General features: G+C 36.7%; 1 protein-coding gene across 1 annotated transcript in view; it reads right to left on the bottom strand.

Annotated features, from left to right (window-relative positions):
- The window catches only part of b3glctb (beta 3-glucosyltransferase b), a 35206-nt gene that overhangs the window by 14049 nt on the left and 1353 nt on the right, over positions 1-19804 (bottom strand). Inside the window, exons 3-13 of the mRNA XM_016490431.1 lie at positions 19002-19044; positions 18580-18689; positions 12782-12858; positions 12546-12657; positions 11602-11738; positions 11446-11509; positions 10191-10322; positions 8759-8828; positions 7132-7245; positions 2879-2978; positions 1851-1970 (exon numbers count right to left, since the gene is read on the bottom strand). Coding sequence (XP_016345917.1) covers positions 1851-1970; positions 2879-2978; positions 7132-7245; positions 8759-8828; positions 10191-10322; positions 11446-11509; positions 11602-11738; positions 12546-12657; positions 12782-12858; positions 18580-18689; positions 19002-19044 — 1079 coding nt within the window. The remainder of the gene's footprint in view (positions 1-1850; positions 1971-2878; positions 2979-7131; positions 7246-8758; positions 8829-10190; positions 10323-11445; positions 11510-11601; positions 11739-12545; positions 12658-12781; positions 12859-18579; positions 18690-19001; positions 19045-19804) is intronic.

Raw genomic sequence — 19804 nt, 5'->3', positions numbered from 1 at the left:
CGTGCTTGATGATTCCGGACCCGGACAATCAGATAAAGGTGATCCACAGGACGCAGCCGGTTTAGCCGCACACTACTTTTATGCCGACCATTTACATCCAAATGTTATTTAATTTTCACAGAACACAACCTTTAAATAGATTTTAGAATATAAACTGTTTATCGTCTATTCAGTAAGACTAAATAAAAAGTGTGCGCCTCATTGTGCATAACTTGAATCAAGCCCAACAAATGTCTGTTTTAAAAACAGTGGATGAGTAATTCACTCCTTGATTTGCTTAATAAAAGCCTCCTTTGAGATCGTTTTGACAGACATGTTTATTGTGCATTTTAAACGTGTTTACTGATAAGTTTAGTGTGGCAAAATAGAAGCGCAGCTGTAATTCGTGGGCAATGTATGTGGTTACCATGACAACCTCTCAGTGGCACTTGCCACTGCTCTATGTGAATGTGAATATTTACTATAGCAAAACTAAAATGTGTTTAAAAGTACGTCTGACCAAATCCACCGGTTCGGTTTGGCCCGGCCCCCCCAAGCTCAAACGTCAAGCTACGCCTATGATACAGGCATGGGTCAAATGACGGCAAACGTAATCCAGGGGGCGAGGCAACGGGTAATCCAAAAACATGCAATAAGGGGCAAAAGGGGCAAACAGAGTCCAAACGACAAAACAAGAGAATAATCCAAGACAGGCAGGAGATCACAATCAAGCAGACTGAAAACTGGCTCCGTAATGTTGCCATCACTAGGAGAGAGATACACGCAAACAATACTCGGCAGTTTGAGAAGGATCTGAGTGAGTGTAATATAGTGTGTGTGTGTGATTGGTTACAGCTGTGTGCAATCAGTGCAATGGATGATGGGATATGTAGTCCGGGATGACATGCAACAGTTTGTGTAGTGTGAGAGTCAATGTAACGGAGGGGTGACCTCTGGTGGCAATCGGACGGAAGTCCATGGACAGGATTTGTGACAATGACGGCGTTTCGTTCCTGACTCACTTATTAACAGTGACTTGCTGCCACCTACTGGCAGTTTTAATTTCACATTTAAAGTGTGTTTTCTTTTTTCTTTTTTTATAATTTCAAATATCAGTATTCAACGTTTTATGTTTAAAATATCAAAACCGTATTAATGCATTTGTAACGGCAGGTTAAATACATTCATGTCCTGCATTAAACAGTGTATAAATGCATCTAAATGCCCCTTCTAATGCAGCTTCTGTGTTTTCTCTGCATTGCAAAGATGGATTTTGTAAATACTGATTTAATTTGCTTGGTAACAGCCCAAAGGACTTATTATTCTAATTGACTGATTCAATTTAAGAATTTGATTGAAAAGATGATGCACACTTTAGAAATGGCTTTATAAAAGGTAAAAATGCCCATAAAAGGTAAAAATCAATTTAAACTTATAGGAAAAGATTAATTTCTATCACTGCTGTGAAATGATCACCACACAGAATATGAAGAATATCAAAAACATTAGGAGTCAGCTGTCCACGGTAGTCCTTAAGATATCAGCACAATAACACACTCAGCAAAATATCAATTATCGTTATCGATAAAATCCCAGAAAATAGAGATATATTTTTGTCAGTATTGCACACCCCTAATATATTTAACATTTTGATTAGAAAAAAATTAAAATAAATATGAGAAGTGCCCTTTTTTCCACTCGAACCCCTGCCCCTCAAAATGTCTGTGCACGTCCCTGCTCATCACTTAGAAAAGTAATAGCACATCTGAACTATGTACTTAAGTTTAATACTTGAGGATAAAGGTTTAGAACGAACCCATAGGCATAAGTATGAGCAATAGTAATATCTCAGCAGCACATATCTAACTCACCCTCCACCTCCCGTGATGTAGCTGTAGCCGTCCCTGCTAAGCCCATAGCCGTAACGTTCTCCAACACTCACAGCTTCATTTGGATCATAACATCCCAGCAGCCTCCGCAGTCTGGGTAGACTGGAAGACAATGGTTATATAGTACAAGAAATGTCAAATATGCACAATGTCAGTTTACCAAACAGGTATTTCTCATAAACAAACTAACCATAACAATAAACATCTGGTGCCAACTATTACTATAGGTTAATATAGGCATAGACTGAACATATTAACAAAAATCCAGTAACTTTTATTTATTTATAACTTGAATCGACATGCACAGCTGCCAAAATTTCTCTATATTGTAATCATTATGATCACACTTGTAATAATCGCTTTAATGAGCTTCTGCCTAAAATTAATTCATGTTAACTAGCTGTATTTTTCTATTATCTTGAACTGTTCATTTGTGAAATGAACATTACTTGGACACATTCACTTCTGCTTTGCAATGTAGACACATGCATTTTCTGTAAAGCTATACTTTGAAACAAAGTGTATTGTGAAAAGCGCTATACAAATAAAATTGAATTGATTTTTCTTTTCTACCCATCCAACGTTTTGGCCTTTCGTCAGCCCTCCTTGCTATATTGGCAAAAATGCACATTTGGATGAAAACACAATATATTAAAATAAACGCAATACAGAGTATTTTTAAAAAGACTTAAAAGAGACTTCACAGCCATGTGAATTCCAGTCCAAATTTTGCTCCAGTTTCAGAATTGTGACCTTATGTGCTTTGCCACACAATGAGAGTATTTTCGTGTGGGCGTATTTGATTTTCAGGTTTGTGCCTGATTGCTGGATTATAATTCTGCAGATGGTATGAAAGACATACTTTTAAATTCAAGATGACGTAGGTTGTCATATTTTCAATTAAGCACATGCATCTTAATGCATTTAAAGTTCTTTTGTATCTAGTGGTAAGTCCCCTTAAAGTCATGACTTCTGATGATCTTTCACCAGTGTAAAGAAATCGCATTCACCTGATCAGTGTGTCATCATCAACTATGAGCAACCAAGGCACTTGTGTTACTGCCCCACTCGCAAACCTCTTCAGGATGGCAAATGTTTTTGCACAGTGCCCTGTAAATACAAGCACAGTTTGTAACTAATCTATACAGGCTTTCTGGACAGTGTTCCTGCAATATGTTTGTATAAAGGGGAAGAAAAACAGCAGCTGAATGTCTTGAACGAGACAGGAGACTCAACTCTTTTGTGTCTTTTTTATGTTCTAAGAATTCTTAGCAGACTGAAGACAGACAGAAGGAGAATGTGGGGTCTGCTGTACTGCAAAAAACTTTTTTCCACTTACCACCAGGGGGCACAGAAATTATTTGACAATTAGGGGAGTGTGCCTTATCACCCTGGCTTATGAATATTAATTAGATGTAAAATTTGTTCAGTAGCAATTACTGATTAGCTGAATAACAGGTGCTAGATTATATTTTTTATTTTTATGTATTTATTTATTTATTAGAAATACTGCTTGCTATTCAGTACCAATTCATTGGTCTTAAAGCAGTTTTTTGTATTTGGCCAATTTTTTTTTTTTTACATTGTCATTTCTACATAAACAGTGTTTTAAATAGAATACTGGTTTAAAGTTTTTTTAATAACTGTGATTTTTTTTATGTTTTAGAAATGTCAAAGTCAAAGTCACTTTTATTGTCACATCACCACAGCACATGTGCCTTGGTGTGTGAAATTCTTGGGAGCGTGCTCCAGACAGTACAGAAACAATTTACATATAAACATACAGACCTCAACAGATGACAATGTGCAATATGCACATACATATAGTCAGTACACACAGTGTACTATTAGACATACTTACAGTTAGCACTACACATTATACACATTATGTACATGCAGTTAGCAATACACATTTATACAAGTATGTACACATTCTACATTATGAGATCCTCACTGATGTGAACGCCGAGGAACTTAAAGCTGTTTACTCGCTCCACAGGTGTCCTGTCGATGGTGATGGGTGTGTGTTCTCTGCTCTGTCTCCTGAAATCCACCACCAGCTCCTTGGTCTTGTCGATGTTGAGTGAGAGATGATTCTCCTGACACCATTTAGTCAGGGTGCTCACCTCCTCTCTGTAGGCCGTCTCATCGTTGTCGGTGATCAGGCCTATCACCGTTGTGTCGTCAGCGAATTTGACGATTACGTTGGAGCTGTGTGTGGCTGCACAGTCATGTGTGTACAGGGAGTACAGGAGTGGGCTGAGGACGCAGCCCTGAGGAGCACCAGTGTTGAGGGTCAGCGGGGATGAAGTATTGTTGCCCATTCTGACCACCTGACTTCTGCCCGTCAGGAAGTCCAGGATCCAGCTGCACAGAGATCTGTTTAGTCCCAGATTCTGGAGCTTCTCAACAAGTGTGGCAGGCACTATGGTGTTAAATGCTGAGCTGTAGTCCACAAACAGCATTCTCACATAGGTGTTCTTATTTTCCAGGTGGGAGAGAGCAGTGTGTAGGGTGAAAGCAATAGCATCGTCTGTAGAACGGTTGCTACGATATGCAAATTGTAGCGGATCCAGTGAGGCAGGCAGCAATGAGCAGATGTAGTCTCTGACGAGTCTCTCAAAACACTTGCTGAAGATGGGTGTAAGAGCAAATGAGCCTCTTATGCTCATAAAGACTGCATGTATTTGGTCAAAAACAGTAAACAACAACAGTAGTAAAAACAGTAATATTGTTTCCACAAAAATATTCTTGTGTTCAACACTGATAATATAAAAATCATTATTAATAACTGAGAATCACTAATAATTGCTAATAAGCGAGTACCAAATCAGTATATTAGAATGATTTCTGAAGGATCATGTGACACTGAAGACTGGAGTAATGACTGCAGCCATCACAGGAATAAATTGCATTTTAAAATATATTAAAACAGAAAACAGTTATTTTAAATTCTAATAATATATCACAAAATTCTTGTTTTACTGTATTTTTGATCAAATAAATAAGCACAGGACTTTGTGAGTTTGAGAAAAACATTAAAAAATTCTAATTATTTCAACCCAAAAATATCATCAACACCAAAGCATTCATACCCACAGCAAAACAAACTAATCATATGCAATGATCACAAAAAAGATCACAAAAAAAAAAAAAAAAGATCACAATCAAGCCAAATTGGATGTAATCATGAGCTTGGCCCAACACTAACTATCCGCCTCACCCTGAGATCCCTAGAGATTAAACTGGACCTGAACAACAAACAACGGAAACAATACCACCATTGTGGTTCATTCCAAATACCTTTGACTTTTCTGGCTCTTTTCTGTTAAGGGGGTAGAACAGAGGAGAAGTGGTTGAAAACGACTGAGAACAGAGAACAGAGGTGGTGAGATCGGAAAATTACCTGGATTCAAAAGCTTGAGTTGCCCACTGCACAATGTGTCTGGCCCTTCCATTTCTTTAGGATGCACTGGAATTTTCTTGATTCTAAGAGGCCCCATGTTCCGAGGGCTTTCAGGATAAATTGCAGAGGAATGCATCAGATCAAAAAGGCAGTCAATCATAAAATCAATACAGGAGCTTCCATTAAAGGTTTGCCATTGTTGGATGGAAATGCACCCTGATGACTGTGCCGTTACATAGGAACATTCCAACATTTCTGTGGTAAATTACAGGGTTCGAAAGAAACCACAAGGATTAGAGTCAGTGTGGTTCATAAGGGCCTTCGCTCTTAGATAGATAAGAAGAAAAAATTGCTCAAAAACTCATGAGCAAGATGGTGCAGATGATTCCCTCGGCTTGGGTTCAGGAGGTTAATAGTGGCTCTGTGACACTGCGAGGATGAGTAAAAGAGTGGTTTAACAGAGTGACAGAGGGAAAGAGAGGTGCCACAAAAGCTCTGCAGCACCCATGAAAGAGAAGCTCTCTTAGGCAGTCGAATGAGAAGGTCAGCCAGACACAGGCTGAGGGATGGGGAGCGGACAGGAGGAGGACAGAACAAAACATACTGAAAGAAGCTCCGGAACACCGACTCTCTGGATCTGTGGGAGTAATGTCTTTTCAGAGCATTACCACAGCACAGCTGACTGAGCTCTCCTCTACACACACTCACACCCCCAAGAGAAGACTTCTCACTCCCCCAGATGCTAAGCTCTTCATTCTGGTGCAGAGACAAAGAAACTGAGAGAGACAAAATGATGGGTGCAGAAGTCTAATTTAGGGGACAGGTGTTGAGAGTCCTCAGAGACTATTCTCAGCTCTTTCATCGTAAGCGAATTTCCTGGAGATGAACACTGCATGTATGAGGTTTTTGAGTTTTGGCCACTAGCTGGAGGGAACTGAGAAGAATTTGAAGGGAGAAGAATGTCTCCAGGCTGACACTGCAGTCAAATATATTGTGTGTTTAAAATGAGTATACTTAAAAATTAAGAATGTCCCACTGATTGAGAGTTGAGTAACATATAACTAATCGAAACTCATTAAAATGACTGACATGAATAAGACAGCAAATATCACTTTTAGACTTACTGTACTGGCATCCATCTATCTGTCTGTCTGTCTGTCTATCTGTCTATCTATCTATCTATACCTGTCTGTCTGACTGTCTGCCTGTCTATCCATCCACTTGTCTGTCTGTCTATTGGAAGAAGGCATTATTATTTCTGTCTTTGCAGCAAACTTGTCAAACAGAAGTCCATTAACAAATGTGCATAAACAGCAGAGCAAATGGCAAGCACAAAGGAATATTTACCGTGACGAGTAAACTGATGTCAATCGACTGGTAGCAAACAATGCCCCATCCATTAAACTTACTGCAGTCAGGCTATGAATAAAACAAACTTTCTGACTTTACAAAATTTGACATCGGACTGTTTTCCATTAAAGACACCACAACACATTTTGCACATCACAAAGAGGGAATGATAAAGTCCATTTAAATGTTTCATTTCGAAGACTTTGTACTTTTATATGGTTTTGGGTCACAGGTTGAGACAATGTGAGCCATGTTCTTAAAGGATACAATACGTCTTCCTTTGTTATTGTTTTTTTTTTTTAAATCCCACTCACAATGGTTCTTTTCACATGCATAACTCAGACCGTGTAATTCAGTTTGACAAGTTGATGCTTGTCTAAACATAGTAAGTGATTAAAAACCATATATAAAGGAGTGTTGCATGTTCCTCAGAGATCATGATGGATAAATGGTCACAGTGGAACACTGAACCTGTTGTCATCCCAAAATAAATAACAAGAGACAAACCTCTCTCTGTGTTAGGGACTCCCAAGTGGATTGTGGGTATATATGGGTCTGTGATGTCACTGTAGTATTCCAACGAGGCAGCATCTTTTTCCCAAGTTTGTTTAACTAAAGGAACTGTGGAGATACATTTGTGCATGCAGTTTAAGATAGTATTACATTTACTTGAGATTATAACATCCATATGAAAGGGTAAAAAGATAAATAAAAATCAATAAATCATATGAAATTAATAACTTCACAAAAAATATATCCTGCTGTAAATCTGCAGATGTTTTACCAGCACTGATATTTATGATCTTTGTAGCCACACACAAAATGTTGTAGTATTTAATGCTGCCTGGAAAGTTTGATCAAATCAAACTCTAAACATAACCATGCAAATCGGTGCAATTATGCCTGACCAGCTGCCAAATTGAATCTCTCCTGGAATATAAAACAGCATTTATACCTGTCCTATTAGACAGTACAGAGAGAGCAGAGAAGAGGACTGGGAGTGGGGAAAGAGTTGTCTTTGTAAGTACAATGTTTCTGAAAAGCCACAATGGAACTTTGTGTGGCTATAATCAGCTAAATCAATTCATTGTTACTTACAAACATCATGTGTGGGCCAAGACACGAAGTGACTGACGGTTGTAATTATTCCCTTTTATTATTGTCTTTCTGTAATCCTCTCAATGCATGGCTTGGTGGGCTTTTTCTGCTTTGCAGGCTTTACTTTTTAATCAAGACTGAATGATCCAATCCATTTTAAACACTGTTGCTAAAAATCTAAATTAAATAAAAGCTAAGCTAAATAAAACATGCAGTCATAGATATTTGTAAGAAGTAAATATTTCTCTCTCTGTAAATGGCATCTAGTGTATCTTAAAGTCTAATATTGATGGCAATGATAAAGCAGAGGAAGTGTGTAGTTTCTGCATAATAGTTACCAATCGCAGAAAAATACTATCAATAAAAAAATTATTTCTTTTTAGTTCAAGTTAGTTAATAATGAAAACTAAACTCCATAACTCATGTGAACATATACAACCTTAATATTAGAATGTATTATTGCATGCAGAAATTAACATTAAACAAAATTATTAAAGGGGTCATATGACGCAATTTCAATTTTTCCGTTCTCTTTGGAGTGTTACAAGCTCTTGGTGCATAAAGAAGATCTGTAAAGTTGCAAAGACTAAAGTCTCAAATCCAAAGAGATATTCTTTATAAAAGTTAAGAGTCAACCACGCCTACCTAAAACGGCTCGTTCTAACACGCCCCCACATATCTGTTGCCGCCGCCATGTCGTGAAGAGCTGTGTGTTTCCTTGTGAAAGCGAAACTAATCGACGCGTTTCAAAAAGGCGGGGCATAGAGGAGAAACAATAATGTACAGTATGAGGAAAATAATGTGTTTTTTTAACTTTAAACCGCATAAACACATTTCATTACACCAAATACACCAAATAATGTTCTTTTTAGCAGCATCATATGACCCCTTTAAATACTGTAAACTACTGGTCATTATTAGTTTATGTTACAAACCGTTTTACCTAAAAAGCCCTGACGTCACCTTTAAAGTTTGGTTAGTTATGATCCAATCATGGTCTTTATCTGTTTTTGAAGAACGGGCTGACTACACCCACCTCTATCTCCATGAAATCTTTGACATGTTTTAACAGCAACAAAGACGTCCTCCTTCTGCACAGGGTTTCCCTACAAAGAACATAAAAGATATTTACAGCAGTGTGGTGTCTGCTACCAATCTGGGTGTTACAGTATTTGGGTAAAAACCAAAGTACCGCTTGTTCCTACATTATATAGTAGGACTTAGGACCATTAAAGGAGTAGTTCACTTCCAAAACAAAAATTTACAGATAATGTACTCACCCCCTTGTCATCTAAGATGTTCGTGTCTTTCTTTCTTCAGTCGTAAAGAAATTGTTTTTTGAGCAAAACATTTCAGGATTTCTCTCCATATAATGGACTTCTATGGTGCCCCCGAGTTTGAACTTCCAAAATGCAGTTTAAATGCAGCTTCAAAGGGCTCTAAACGATCCCAGCCGAGAAAGAAGGGTCTTATCTAGCGAAACGATCTGTTATTTTCTAAAAAAAAATTACAATTTATATTCTTTAACCTCAAACGCTCGCTCTGTCTAGCTCTGCGTAAACTCTGCTTTTTCATGTTCAAGACAGTTAGGGTAGGTCTAAAAACTCCCATCTCATTTTCTCCTTCAACTTCAAAATCGTCCTACATCGCTGTTTTACGCTGTTCTTCTTTGCATGTTCACTTTGTAAACACTGGGTCGGTACTTCTGCAGCGATGTAGGACTATTTTGAAGTTGGAGGAGAAAATGAGATGAGTTTTTAGACCTACTTTTACTGTCTTGAACCGGAAAAAACTGAGTTCACGAAGAGATAGACAAGGCGAGCGTTTGAGGTTAAAAAGTATATAAATTGTAAACATCTTTTTAGAAAATAACCGATCGTTTCGCTAGATAAGACCTTTCTTCCTCAGCTGGGATCGTTTAGAGCCCTTTGAAGCTGCATTTAAACTGCATTTTGGAAGTTCAAACTCGGGGGCACCATAGAAGTCCATTATATGGAGAGAAATCCTGAAATGTTTTCCTCAAAAAACATTATTTCTTTACAACAGAAAAAAGAAAGACATGAACATCTTGGATGACAAGGGGGTAGGTACATTATCTGTACATTTTTGTTCTGGAAGTGAACTACTCCTTTAAGTTATTACAGAATGTCTATGTGTCAGCTTTGAGAGGACACTTTGTATAAAGTGGCTTATTTCGAGGATTATGAACTCATAGGCCTTTGATTATCACTCAGAAAGAACAACAAATGTGAAAAGCCACAAGCAAGAATTTGGCATTCACGTTTGAAGACTGTCATTTATTAGGGCATTAGAGCAAGGAAATTCAATGACAACGGACTGTGACATATTAATACGTCTTGACTTTCTCTTGGGAGATTTGTCATAGTTTTATTAATTCACATGGCTGAGAGTTTGTATAAATCTCTCTGAACAATTGTAGAAGGTGCGTTAGCATTTCTAGTACTTACACAGGCAGACAAGTAGGTGTTGATGGTCGTAGCACAATTTCCTGTTGAGGACAAGCTTTGTAGCTCTGAGCAAAACTCATTCACCACAGTCAAAGCAGGACCTCTGCCTTCCTCCCAAATGTAGAGGGCAATCTGAAACATCAATAAGAGAAGCAAAGCATGACTTCTTCTAGAAATGACTATTAAGAGTTGTAATGAAGAAACAGTGCAATTAAAACAAAGAACTAAGCACTTCAGAGATCAGAGAAAGAGAGTGTATCTTGTAAACAAATAGGTCACCCAAAATTTAAGTCACAATAATATGAATTAAATAAAAGATTTTCATGGAAGGATGATTAAATTGCACTGTAAAATGACACACTGCTCTGGTACTTTTATAGCAGCTTTTTGGAACTTGATGTCACAACGTGGTTGTGAGGTTAGAGTAAACGCACGAGGAAGATGAATAAGGTCATCTTTAATAATCCACAAAGCAAGAGTCCACACCGACCAACAGTCCACCAGACAACCAAACACAAACAGGACTGAACTTAAGTAGAGGAGATAACGACACACACACCTGAACATAAAGATTAAATCAAATTAATCACCATGACAACAAATGAAAGACATGACCAGTAAGTAAATGACAACAGGATTTGAATTTTTGGGAGAACTATCCCTTTAAGAACAAGACAGATGCCAGTCGGTATGACCAGAGGCTTTTGAGCAGACTCTTAAGAGTACTGCATCAATAGAGATCACAAAAGTAGCACTGAGAGTTCTCTCTGGAACATACAGTCTCATTTTTATCAGCGCAAGAGAGAGAGAGAGAGAGAGAGAGAGAAGTGATGGCAAGAGAAAAGGAGAGAGAGCGTCTTTCAATGTCACACAACTAAATGACAGCTCCTCCATAAAAATATTAATGCGGATTAATATATACACCAATATTCCCGTAGGCAAATGGCATATTATTTCAACAGGAGATGCAAGACATTTTGAATTGAAGTGTGACACCAAAGGAGAGTATAGAGATTGGAATGACAGATCTGGAGAGGTGGGGAAAAAAGTCTATTATCTGTGTCTGGGTTATTTTGGAAAATAATGTCTTTTGTTGAGATGCTTTCTAGCTGATGCATTAGAGCCGCTTCCATTACAAATTATTCATATTTACAACAAAAAAGCAAGCACTTTCATTGCAAGATAATGAATATTTACCAAACAAACAAAAAGAACATATGTACAGTACACTGAAATATTTTGTGATTTTTCTCACCTCATGTTGAAGGTCAATTGTGAAATCTGATTTGGGCGGCTCATAATTCACACGCTCTGCAGTTCTGAGATACCAGATCAAATAATATCTGTATTAAAAGTGTAAAGTAGCAGTTTGCTGAAGAGGTATGCAAAAGGCACAGAGATGAAATCTAACCGCTTAGCCAGGGGGCAACTGAAGGCCCAGCCAGCCATGAAGTCAGGGTAACTGAAACTGTAGGGGTCCTCTGAGAAAGCATAATGGTGGATAATTGTTGGTTCATCATCATGGAGGGGTCTGCCCAGAAACCACTCCTATGGAGAAAAAAACACTCGGGTAAGAAACGGGAGGCTTTCATGTGCCAAGTCCTATTTCAGACTGCTCTTTCATTACCTCAAGTCTGCAGGAGAAGGTTTTATGTATTGTGTTGACATGGAGATTCTACCTTTTCTCCAGGGAATGCTAGTTCATGGAGTAGTAGCACTTTGTAAGAATCTGCAACGCTTTATTTTCAATTCACATGGACTAAATAGCATTATCCAAGATGTTGTGGTACAACATTTTGTTTTCAATTCAGTGGCAATGAGAGTCAAAAAATATATTTTAACAGGGAGGACAGAACAGCCAGTCCTGTTTATAATTTCTGTGTAATATCCAAACCCGTAATGCCCTCACATTCATTTTTTTGTTTACTGACATTATGTTTGGGTCTCTAAAGGGAAAAAAGAAAAAAACAGTACACGTAACATTTCACACAATCAAGAAACAATTCATGAGAGGATGGATCCCTAAGGGCTTTCTCGCAGCTGCTGATGATGGGATGTCTGAAATTAAAGTGACAGAGAATTTCAAGTGCTGCGTGTCCACAGAGTGAAAAGTACATTTGGTTGAGAAAGTAAATGAGGACAACACTTTTCGACTGCTTTTTTGAAATTTTGCACACCCAGTCTCAGTGACATGATTTACGCTCAGTACCTCAACCAATGACATGCTCTCTTAGTTTTCCTGATTCAAATACAACGATTGTTGCTCTAAGAGAGCCACAGTAAACAAAGTGTTAAGTCTTGATATTACACTTCTGCAGTAACAATAGCTGAAAGACTGAAAAGTCTGCAGCTCACCTTTCTTGTGTTGAATTTGCTCAGCACCTGCAGAAGGTTGTGTAAGTTCACATTGGTCTCTTCTTCCAAAAACACAATCCACAAAGATGTTAGACAGTATTGTGAGGCAAGGCTGTAGACAAGAAAAACAAGAATACAGTTGCATAAAATGTGTTTAAGACCACCTCTTGACATGTCTTGAGTGTTTATTCATAAGTTCGAGTAAATTCTGTGCTTTGTTTGTTTTTGAGTTTTACCGTGGCAGTGCCGGAAGAATGCTCCAGTTCCCATCGTAGTCTGACAGCTTGTGAAGGAGCACAACATCTGGTGAACTCTGCAATACAGCACAAAATCTGGTAACATCTCAAACGAACAACACCCAGATAAGGGGTTTTTGCACAGTGTTATTCATAACTCAATGCATTCTAACAGGTGATATTGACTAAGGCAGAAAGCAGTTCTTCATGCAGGTGACAGAATTATCATTAAAAGCTGACAGGTAATTTATAAATAAACATGTAACAATTGATATGCATGAGTTCACAGTTAATCCAATTTTAAAGGAACACATGATCCAAAAATGAACATTCTTTTGAAATGGAAAAACAAAATGGTTTGGAATTACATAGGGAACAATAAATAACAACACTTTTTTTTTTTGTAAAACTCCTCCTTTAAAACCTCATGTCAACCACACTGATAAAGTTGTATAGTTGCAATTTAAAAATATTTAACTATTAAATTTAATATTTAAAATACATTTTAAATATTAAATGTTTTATTTAAAATATATATATATTGTAAATAAAAATGTATAACTCCAAATGACATCAAAAGGAACTACTAGCAGTTCAGAAGTTTGGGGATTACGACCACAGGCTCTACTAGTCTTGTTTGAACTTCACATTGACCTTTACAGAGAAAGGTCAAGGAATGCCAATATTGAATGAGAAAAGGTAGGAGTAATGGGATGCCAGAGGGTATTTGTGCACCAAATGTGCTTAGAAGACTGAACCAGTGGCTTATTTAAATGATGAATACGATGGCAGAGAGTTTGAGGTTACTGAACAGATGGAAGATCAAAAAGACAACATTTGTGAGAGTGTGGTCAAGAACATTTTTTATAAATTGATTGACAGCAGAAAATGAAAACACCCCACATGACTCGCTGTTTTAAAACACAAATTTTGTTCTATTAAAGGCATGTTTTAAACTTTTTTTAACTTGTATCCTGAATGTTACATCTTCAGCTTTCTCTAACTAAATCAGTCAGTTAAGTCAGTTAAAGATGATGGGTGTAATTTATGTGTTGAAAGCATTACCAAAAGAATTGCAAAAATAATAGCCCTCATTCACTAATAATGGTGTACAATTTGTGGATTTATTTGTGGAGAAAACATTACCAGAAAAATTCTCAGAGATGCACAACAGCCGTTTGTGCACATAAATTTGTCCTTAGCCAGCTCACTCAAATGTAGATGAATCTGGATTATTATATGAGGGAGCGAGCATGTGCCCACAACTACTAATTTGTTAAATAAAATGTGGCAAAATCACTTATTAGAACATTCTGTACAACCTCACTGCTCACATCTCTCACTCTCGAGACTTCTCTGTCTTGTCTGAGAGCATCTGCAGCAAATTTGTCAAACAATGCAAAGTGTGCCATTATCAAAACCAGTAAAACCAAAATAGTTTTTAAGCAAGTGAATGAAGAATTGTTTACAAACAGGTTTCCAGAGCAATGTTTTAGTTCCTTTTTCCACTTTTCATGGAAATCAACCTACAGATGGCTTAATTATAGTTGTCTCTGCATATTAAGGTGCAGCAGGAGAAAGTATTTTAATATAAATAATGCAAACATCACCTTTAGCATAAGTATGATTCTGTATTTTAAAACATACTGAAGAACACTTAAAAAGTTTGTTCAAATTTAAATCTCTAAAGTTTAAATCTACTTCATGAGGATCAGGGTTAATGAATGACACCCAAATGTCATTGTAATGGTGGACTGATCTTTGAAGGCTTCCAGACAGCTGCATTTGAAGGAGTGACAAAGTAGTGTGGTTGCCCAACTCAAGTGCCAGTTATATTGCCAATAGTGAGATGCTGGATGATGGATTATGATCTATCTATCTATCCATCTATCTATCTATCTATCTACAATTGTATACCTTTAAATTCTAATTCTAAATACATTATAGCTCTTTACTGAGTATTACAGTTATGCATTCAAGAATAAACTAAACTTTAATTTCAAGGCTTTGTCAAGCCTAAATCCATTGTCTTGATTTATTTTACTTTGTAGTTTTTACTTTGACTGTAATTTCCATAAGTTTGACACATGAGGACTAGGGCTGTGGGGGGAAAAATGGAATCACCTAATGTTACGGTTGGTGCACTCTAAAAAATGCTGGGTTAAATACAACCCAGTGCTGGGTAAAATAGGGACAAACCCAGCAATTGGGTTGTTTTGACCCAGCGGATGGGTTACTACCCAGAAGGTTGGGTTAAACATTTAACCAAACCGCTGGGTCAAAACAGCCCAATTGCTGGGTTTGTCCCTATTTAACCCAGCACTGGGTTGTATTTAACCCAGCATTTTTTAGAGTGTGGTAATAAAGCTCACGATGATGAGGATTAACACTAGGAAATAGACTTTAATAACAAAATACTGGGGACAGGAATAAAATACACGCCAACATAAACGAGAACCGACAAACACTGAGGGAGAACTGATGACTTAAGTACATGACCAAACAAAGGAACTAATGGGATAATTAATAGAACACAGTTGAACTGAATACAACAATCAAACTAGAAACTAGGTCATACAATGGGGCAAACATGAGTACGGTGGCCGAGAGAGCTCAACGTGCAGCAAATGAAAAAAAAAATAATAATAACATATGCAAATCGAAAAAAAACACCAACAAATTAAGAAAACATCTTCTTGAGTTTGACAACACATGCGCTGCAAATACTCACAACACAACCAAATACAAAAACGTACAGCAAATATGCACAGACCACATCGGAAATGTTGAAAGGTAATCTATGCCCCTTTCTACAATATGTAATATAAGTCTCAGGTGTCCCCAGAATGTGTCTGTGAAGTTTCAGCTCAAAATACCCCACAGATCATTTATTATATCATTCTGAAAATGCCTGTTTTAAGAGGAAGCAAAAACATGCTGTTTTCGTGCTTGTATCTTTAAATGCAAATGAGCTGCTGCTCCCCGCACCCTTTTCCAGAATAGGGCTGTGCCTTTACAGCTGGTACAACTCTGATAAAAAAAAAAAAAACATGTTTGATTTGAATTATTATGTCTATCTCCCTGAAATCATGCGTTTTAAAGCCACTTTAGTTTAAACTTCTGATACAGGGTTTTCTGAGCGCACACATCAGAAGCACACGCACAGAAAGCGGCTGTCACACAGCATGTGAGTATTAAACTAAGCTCTCTTTCATGTCTTATTGTGCTTAAACTCAAATACACTAAAGTTTGTTAAAAACACACGAGTTACAAAAACAAATCGCATATTTATATTAGATCTATATGGCAGCAGCGTAATATACAGTAAATAAATAAATCCACTGATCTCTTGTCTGCTCGGAGGCTGGGACTCTAAATAGTGTTCTGTGCTCGTCTGTGCAGCTAACGATAGAACAATTAGCATGCTTTGCTCAAACTTTTGTCATGGCGCCTGAACTGGTGGAAACGTGCAGATTAAGGGGTGGTAATATTATAATAAGATCCCTTTGCTACATCATAAAGGGAGCTAAATCTGACGCACTCGTTTTTTCAGACGCTTGCAGAAAAAGGCTTACCAAAACAAAGTTAATGGGTCAATCTTTTTCACGTTTCCTGGGTTGGTAGATGCACCGGGGACGCAACTTTAGCACTTAAACACAGAGCACTTGTTTCATGCAGATGTGTTTTATGTAGCATCATTTCACAAAGCTGAAGTCAAACCATTCTGTTTTTGCTTCTGTTTCTAATTTACAGTAAATCAGAAACTGCTTATACTAATGTCTGTAGCATTTTTGTTTGGATCATGATTAAATTGCAGTGGTTACCTCTAATTTAAAATTCCTGCAGATAGTTCTGCCTGTAGAGCAAATAAACATCTTGTCCATGTACACATATTTTTTTCTTTCTGTCTCTTGCTTAAAAAAAAAAAAAAAAACATTAAAAAATCAGAATAGACCCATTTGCTTATAAAAAAAAATTGGAAATCGAATCGGACATGAAAAATCTAAATTGGTGCATCACTATACATATGTTGGCAACAAAGAAACAATTATTACCCACTGCACCTATTATTATTTGGAAAAGTATTGTACATCTCAGTTATTCATGGGACTGTAATAATTGGACTTTGGTGAGACAAACAAAAAAGAATAAAAGGTTGTTTTATAAACATAGTACCTGCCTCCAAGCCAATGAACTCTGAATGAGATATTGAACAACTATTTTCAACTATTAACACAACCTATTTTTCTGGACTTTTTGTGGCTACTTGTTTTATTGAAAACTGAAATAAAACAAAAGATGTGATGAATTTGTGTTTTGTGTGTGTGTTTTTTTTGTTGTTGTTTTTTTTTGGTGACAGTCTGTATAAAGTGTATCATTCAACTTTTCCCCATGGTCTTAGAATTTTAAAAAAGCACACAAATATTGCAATACATAGCAATATTGAATCACAATACTTGTGGAATCACAATTATTAAAAATCGCAATATATATCTTATTGGCACCCAAGTATCATGATAGTATCACATCAGGAGATAGGTCCCAGATATCCTCCCAGCCCTGAGGAGATATGCAACTCAAGTACTGTACACTCATGCACACACATACACTAGTTTGTTTGTCCCCCATGGTGGGAAATGTCCACTGACTTTTATTGTTTTTATAATGAGTTAATGATAATAAACAGATTAAAAAAAAACAGCATTTTCAGAAATATATCAAACTTCACTTTAGTCAGGCAATCCCCTTTTTTGGTAAATCAAGGAAATTAAATTCAAGATTTTCATTTTCAGTGTTTACCTACCATCTTGTTAAAAAATAATAATAACATTACATTCACTGCATTATAAAGTTATTATGAAGGATAAAAAAAACAGCATTTTCAGAAATATATCAAACTTCAATTTAGTCAGGCTACTTGTACTGCTTGTGTAAGCCCAACTGTTGTTGTTTTCTTTTTATTTTTATTTACGTATAAATAATGAGGGTGCATTTTTTATGTCAAATTTGATGTCTATAAAACCTTACCAAGATTTTAAGTTTGGGCACACAAAGAAGCATACAAATGCACAATCTCTATCATGGCAAATGACATAAATCACACAAAAGACACTGTCTCTGAGACACTGTGTGTTACCACCCATCTATTACAGTGACCACACAAGCACTGTGTAATCATTGTGATAGACACACACAGAGACACTCTTTAGAACCCACAAAAACAACTGCTAATATTGAAGTATAACATTTCACTTAATCCAAATAAAAAAAAATATGACTTTTCCTAAAACAACAGTGCCATCATGTGGCTAAAAGAACAAGAATCTGAAAACATAAACCATAAGCATAAAGGTTTTTATTATATTGTGCCGAATATACACTGCAAAGATGGCACTGAAGTGCTTCTTAAGTGGCAATTACTGTTTAACGCTCCTCAGAGGTGGCATAAATGCATTTCCACAGCAATTACAACTATACTTTGATAAAAGGGGCTGAGATGGATCTGAGCAGGTATTATTTAGTCTGACTTTTATGTGGCTTTGCCCTTTTATGCTAAATTTTGAGGAGGCACAGAGCAATGCCCTATTTTGGTAAATCAATTAAATGAAATTCAAGATTTTTTTTTTTCAGTGTTTACCTACCATCTTGTTAAAAAATAATAATAACATTAAATTTACTGCATTATAAAGTTATTATGAAGGAACATAAGTATATATTTACCAAAGCATATAAAACTGTCTAAGTATGCTAAATGAAATCAAAACGGCATTTGTACATACAGTATAATGTAAAACTACCTGGTTTAAGGTTTGAGCCTGATAGAGAAGTTCTGTTCTTCTTTGTTCAGCCCTGTGGGTATGATATGAGTTTTTCTGACTCTGTATCACAAAAACCACATCCCTCACTTCTGCCATAGAGGATGAGAACAGGGAATGTGGGAAAACATTTTTTGACATAGTGCCTAGCAGAGTCAATACATTTTTCATATGCCTCAATTAGAAAAAAAATTAGATATCAAAATAATCTGTTTGATATTACAGGACTTATAACCTTTAAATGTATTTAAAAAACAAACAAATAAACATTCAAACTGGAGATATTGTTTGAATATCTTCTATTTGTAAATGCAGGTAATGACATGCTACTATAATTACATGTAATTCTGATTAATGATGATTGCAAAATAATCAGAAGGAAGAAGCCACACTGTGCAACTCACCAGTAAACTGGTCAAACATTTGTGGATCACTTCTTTCTTGTTTCTGTGAGAGACCATATGAAGCATTAATGTTTTATTCAGTTTTACTGTAATAAATGTACATGCATTCTGTACATGGCCACACACATGTTGGTTTTTATGTTTTATAAACTGTATATTCTATCCCCCTACACTAACCCTACCCATAAACCTACCCCTCACAGAAAACCTTCAGCATTTATACATTTTTAATAAAACATTGTTTAGTATGGTCTTCGCTATTTTAATTAGTAAATAATTAATAAACATTAACCATGTTTATGTTATTATACCAGTGTAATACCCATGTCATTATACAAATTCATGTTCTCATAAATTATATAAACGTGCACACACACACACACACAGGTTAAACAGTGTGAATTTGCTTTCAACAAGTTCAACATGAATTATTGTCAGCTATATACTGAGATGACTTAAAGGGGTCATATGATGCGATTTCAATTTTTCCTTTCTCTTTGAAGTGTTACAAGCTCTTGGTGCATAAAGAAGATCTGTAAAGTTGCAAAGACTAAAGTCTCAAATCCAAAGAGATATTCTTTATAAAAGTTAAGAGTCAACCACGCCTACCTAAAATGGCTCGTTCTAACACACCCCCACATGTCTACGTCACTATGTGGGAAGATTTGCATAACGCCGCCCAAATGTTCACGCAAAGAAAGAAGGTGTAACTTTTATTCTCGCTGTAGTATTGTGGTTGCCGCCAAGTCGTGAAGATTCTGTTTCGTTGTGAAAGCGAAACTACTTTGTTTGGCCTTCCAAAA

This window comes from Sinocyclocheilus anshuiensis, unplaced genomic scaffold, assembly GCF_001515605.1.
Source record: "Sinocyclocheilus anshuiensis isolate Anshui unplaced genomic scaffold, SAMN03320099.WGS_v1.1 scaffold186, whole genome shotgun sequence".
Lineage (NCBI taxonomy): Eukaryota > Metazoa > Chordata > Actinopteri > Cypriniformes > Cyprinidae > Sinocyclocheilus > Sinocyclocheilus anshuiensis.
Note: the sequence above shows the minus strand (reverse complement) of the source record. Positions and strands in the feature narration are given on the sequence as shown.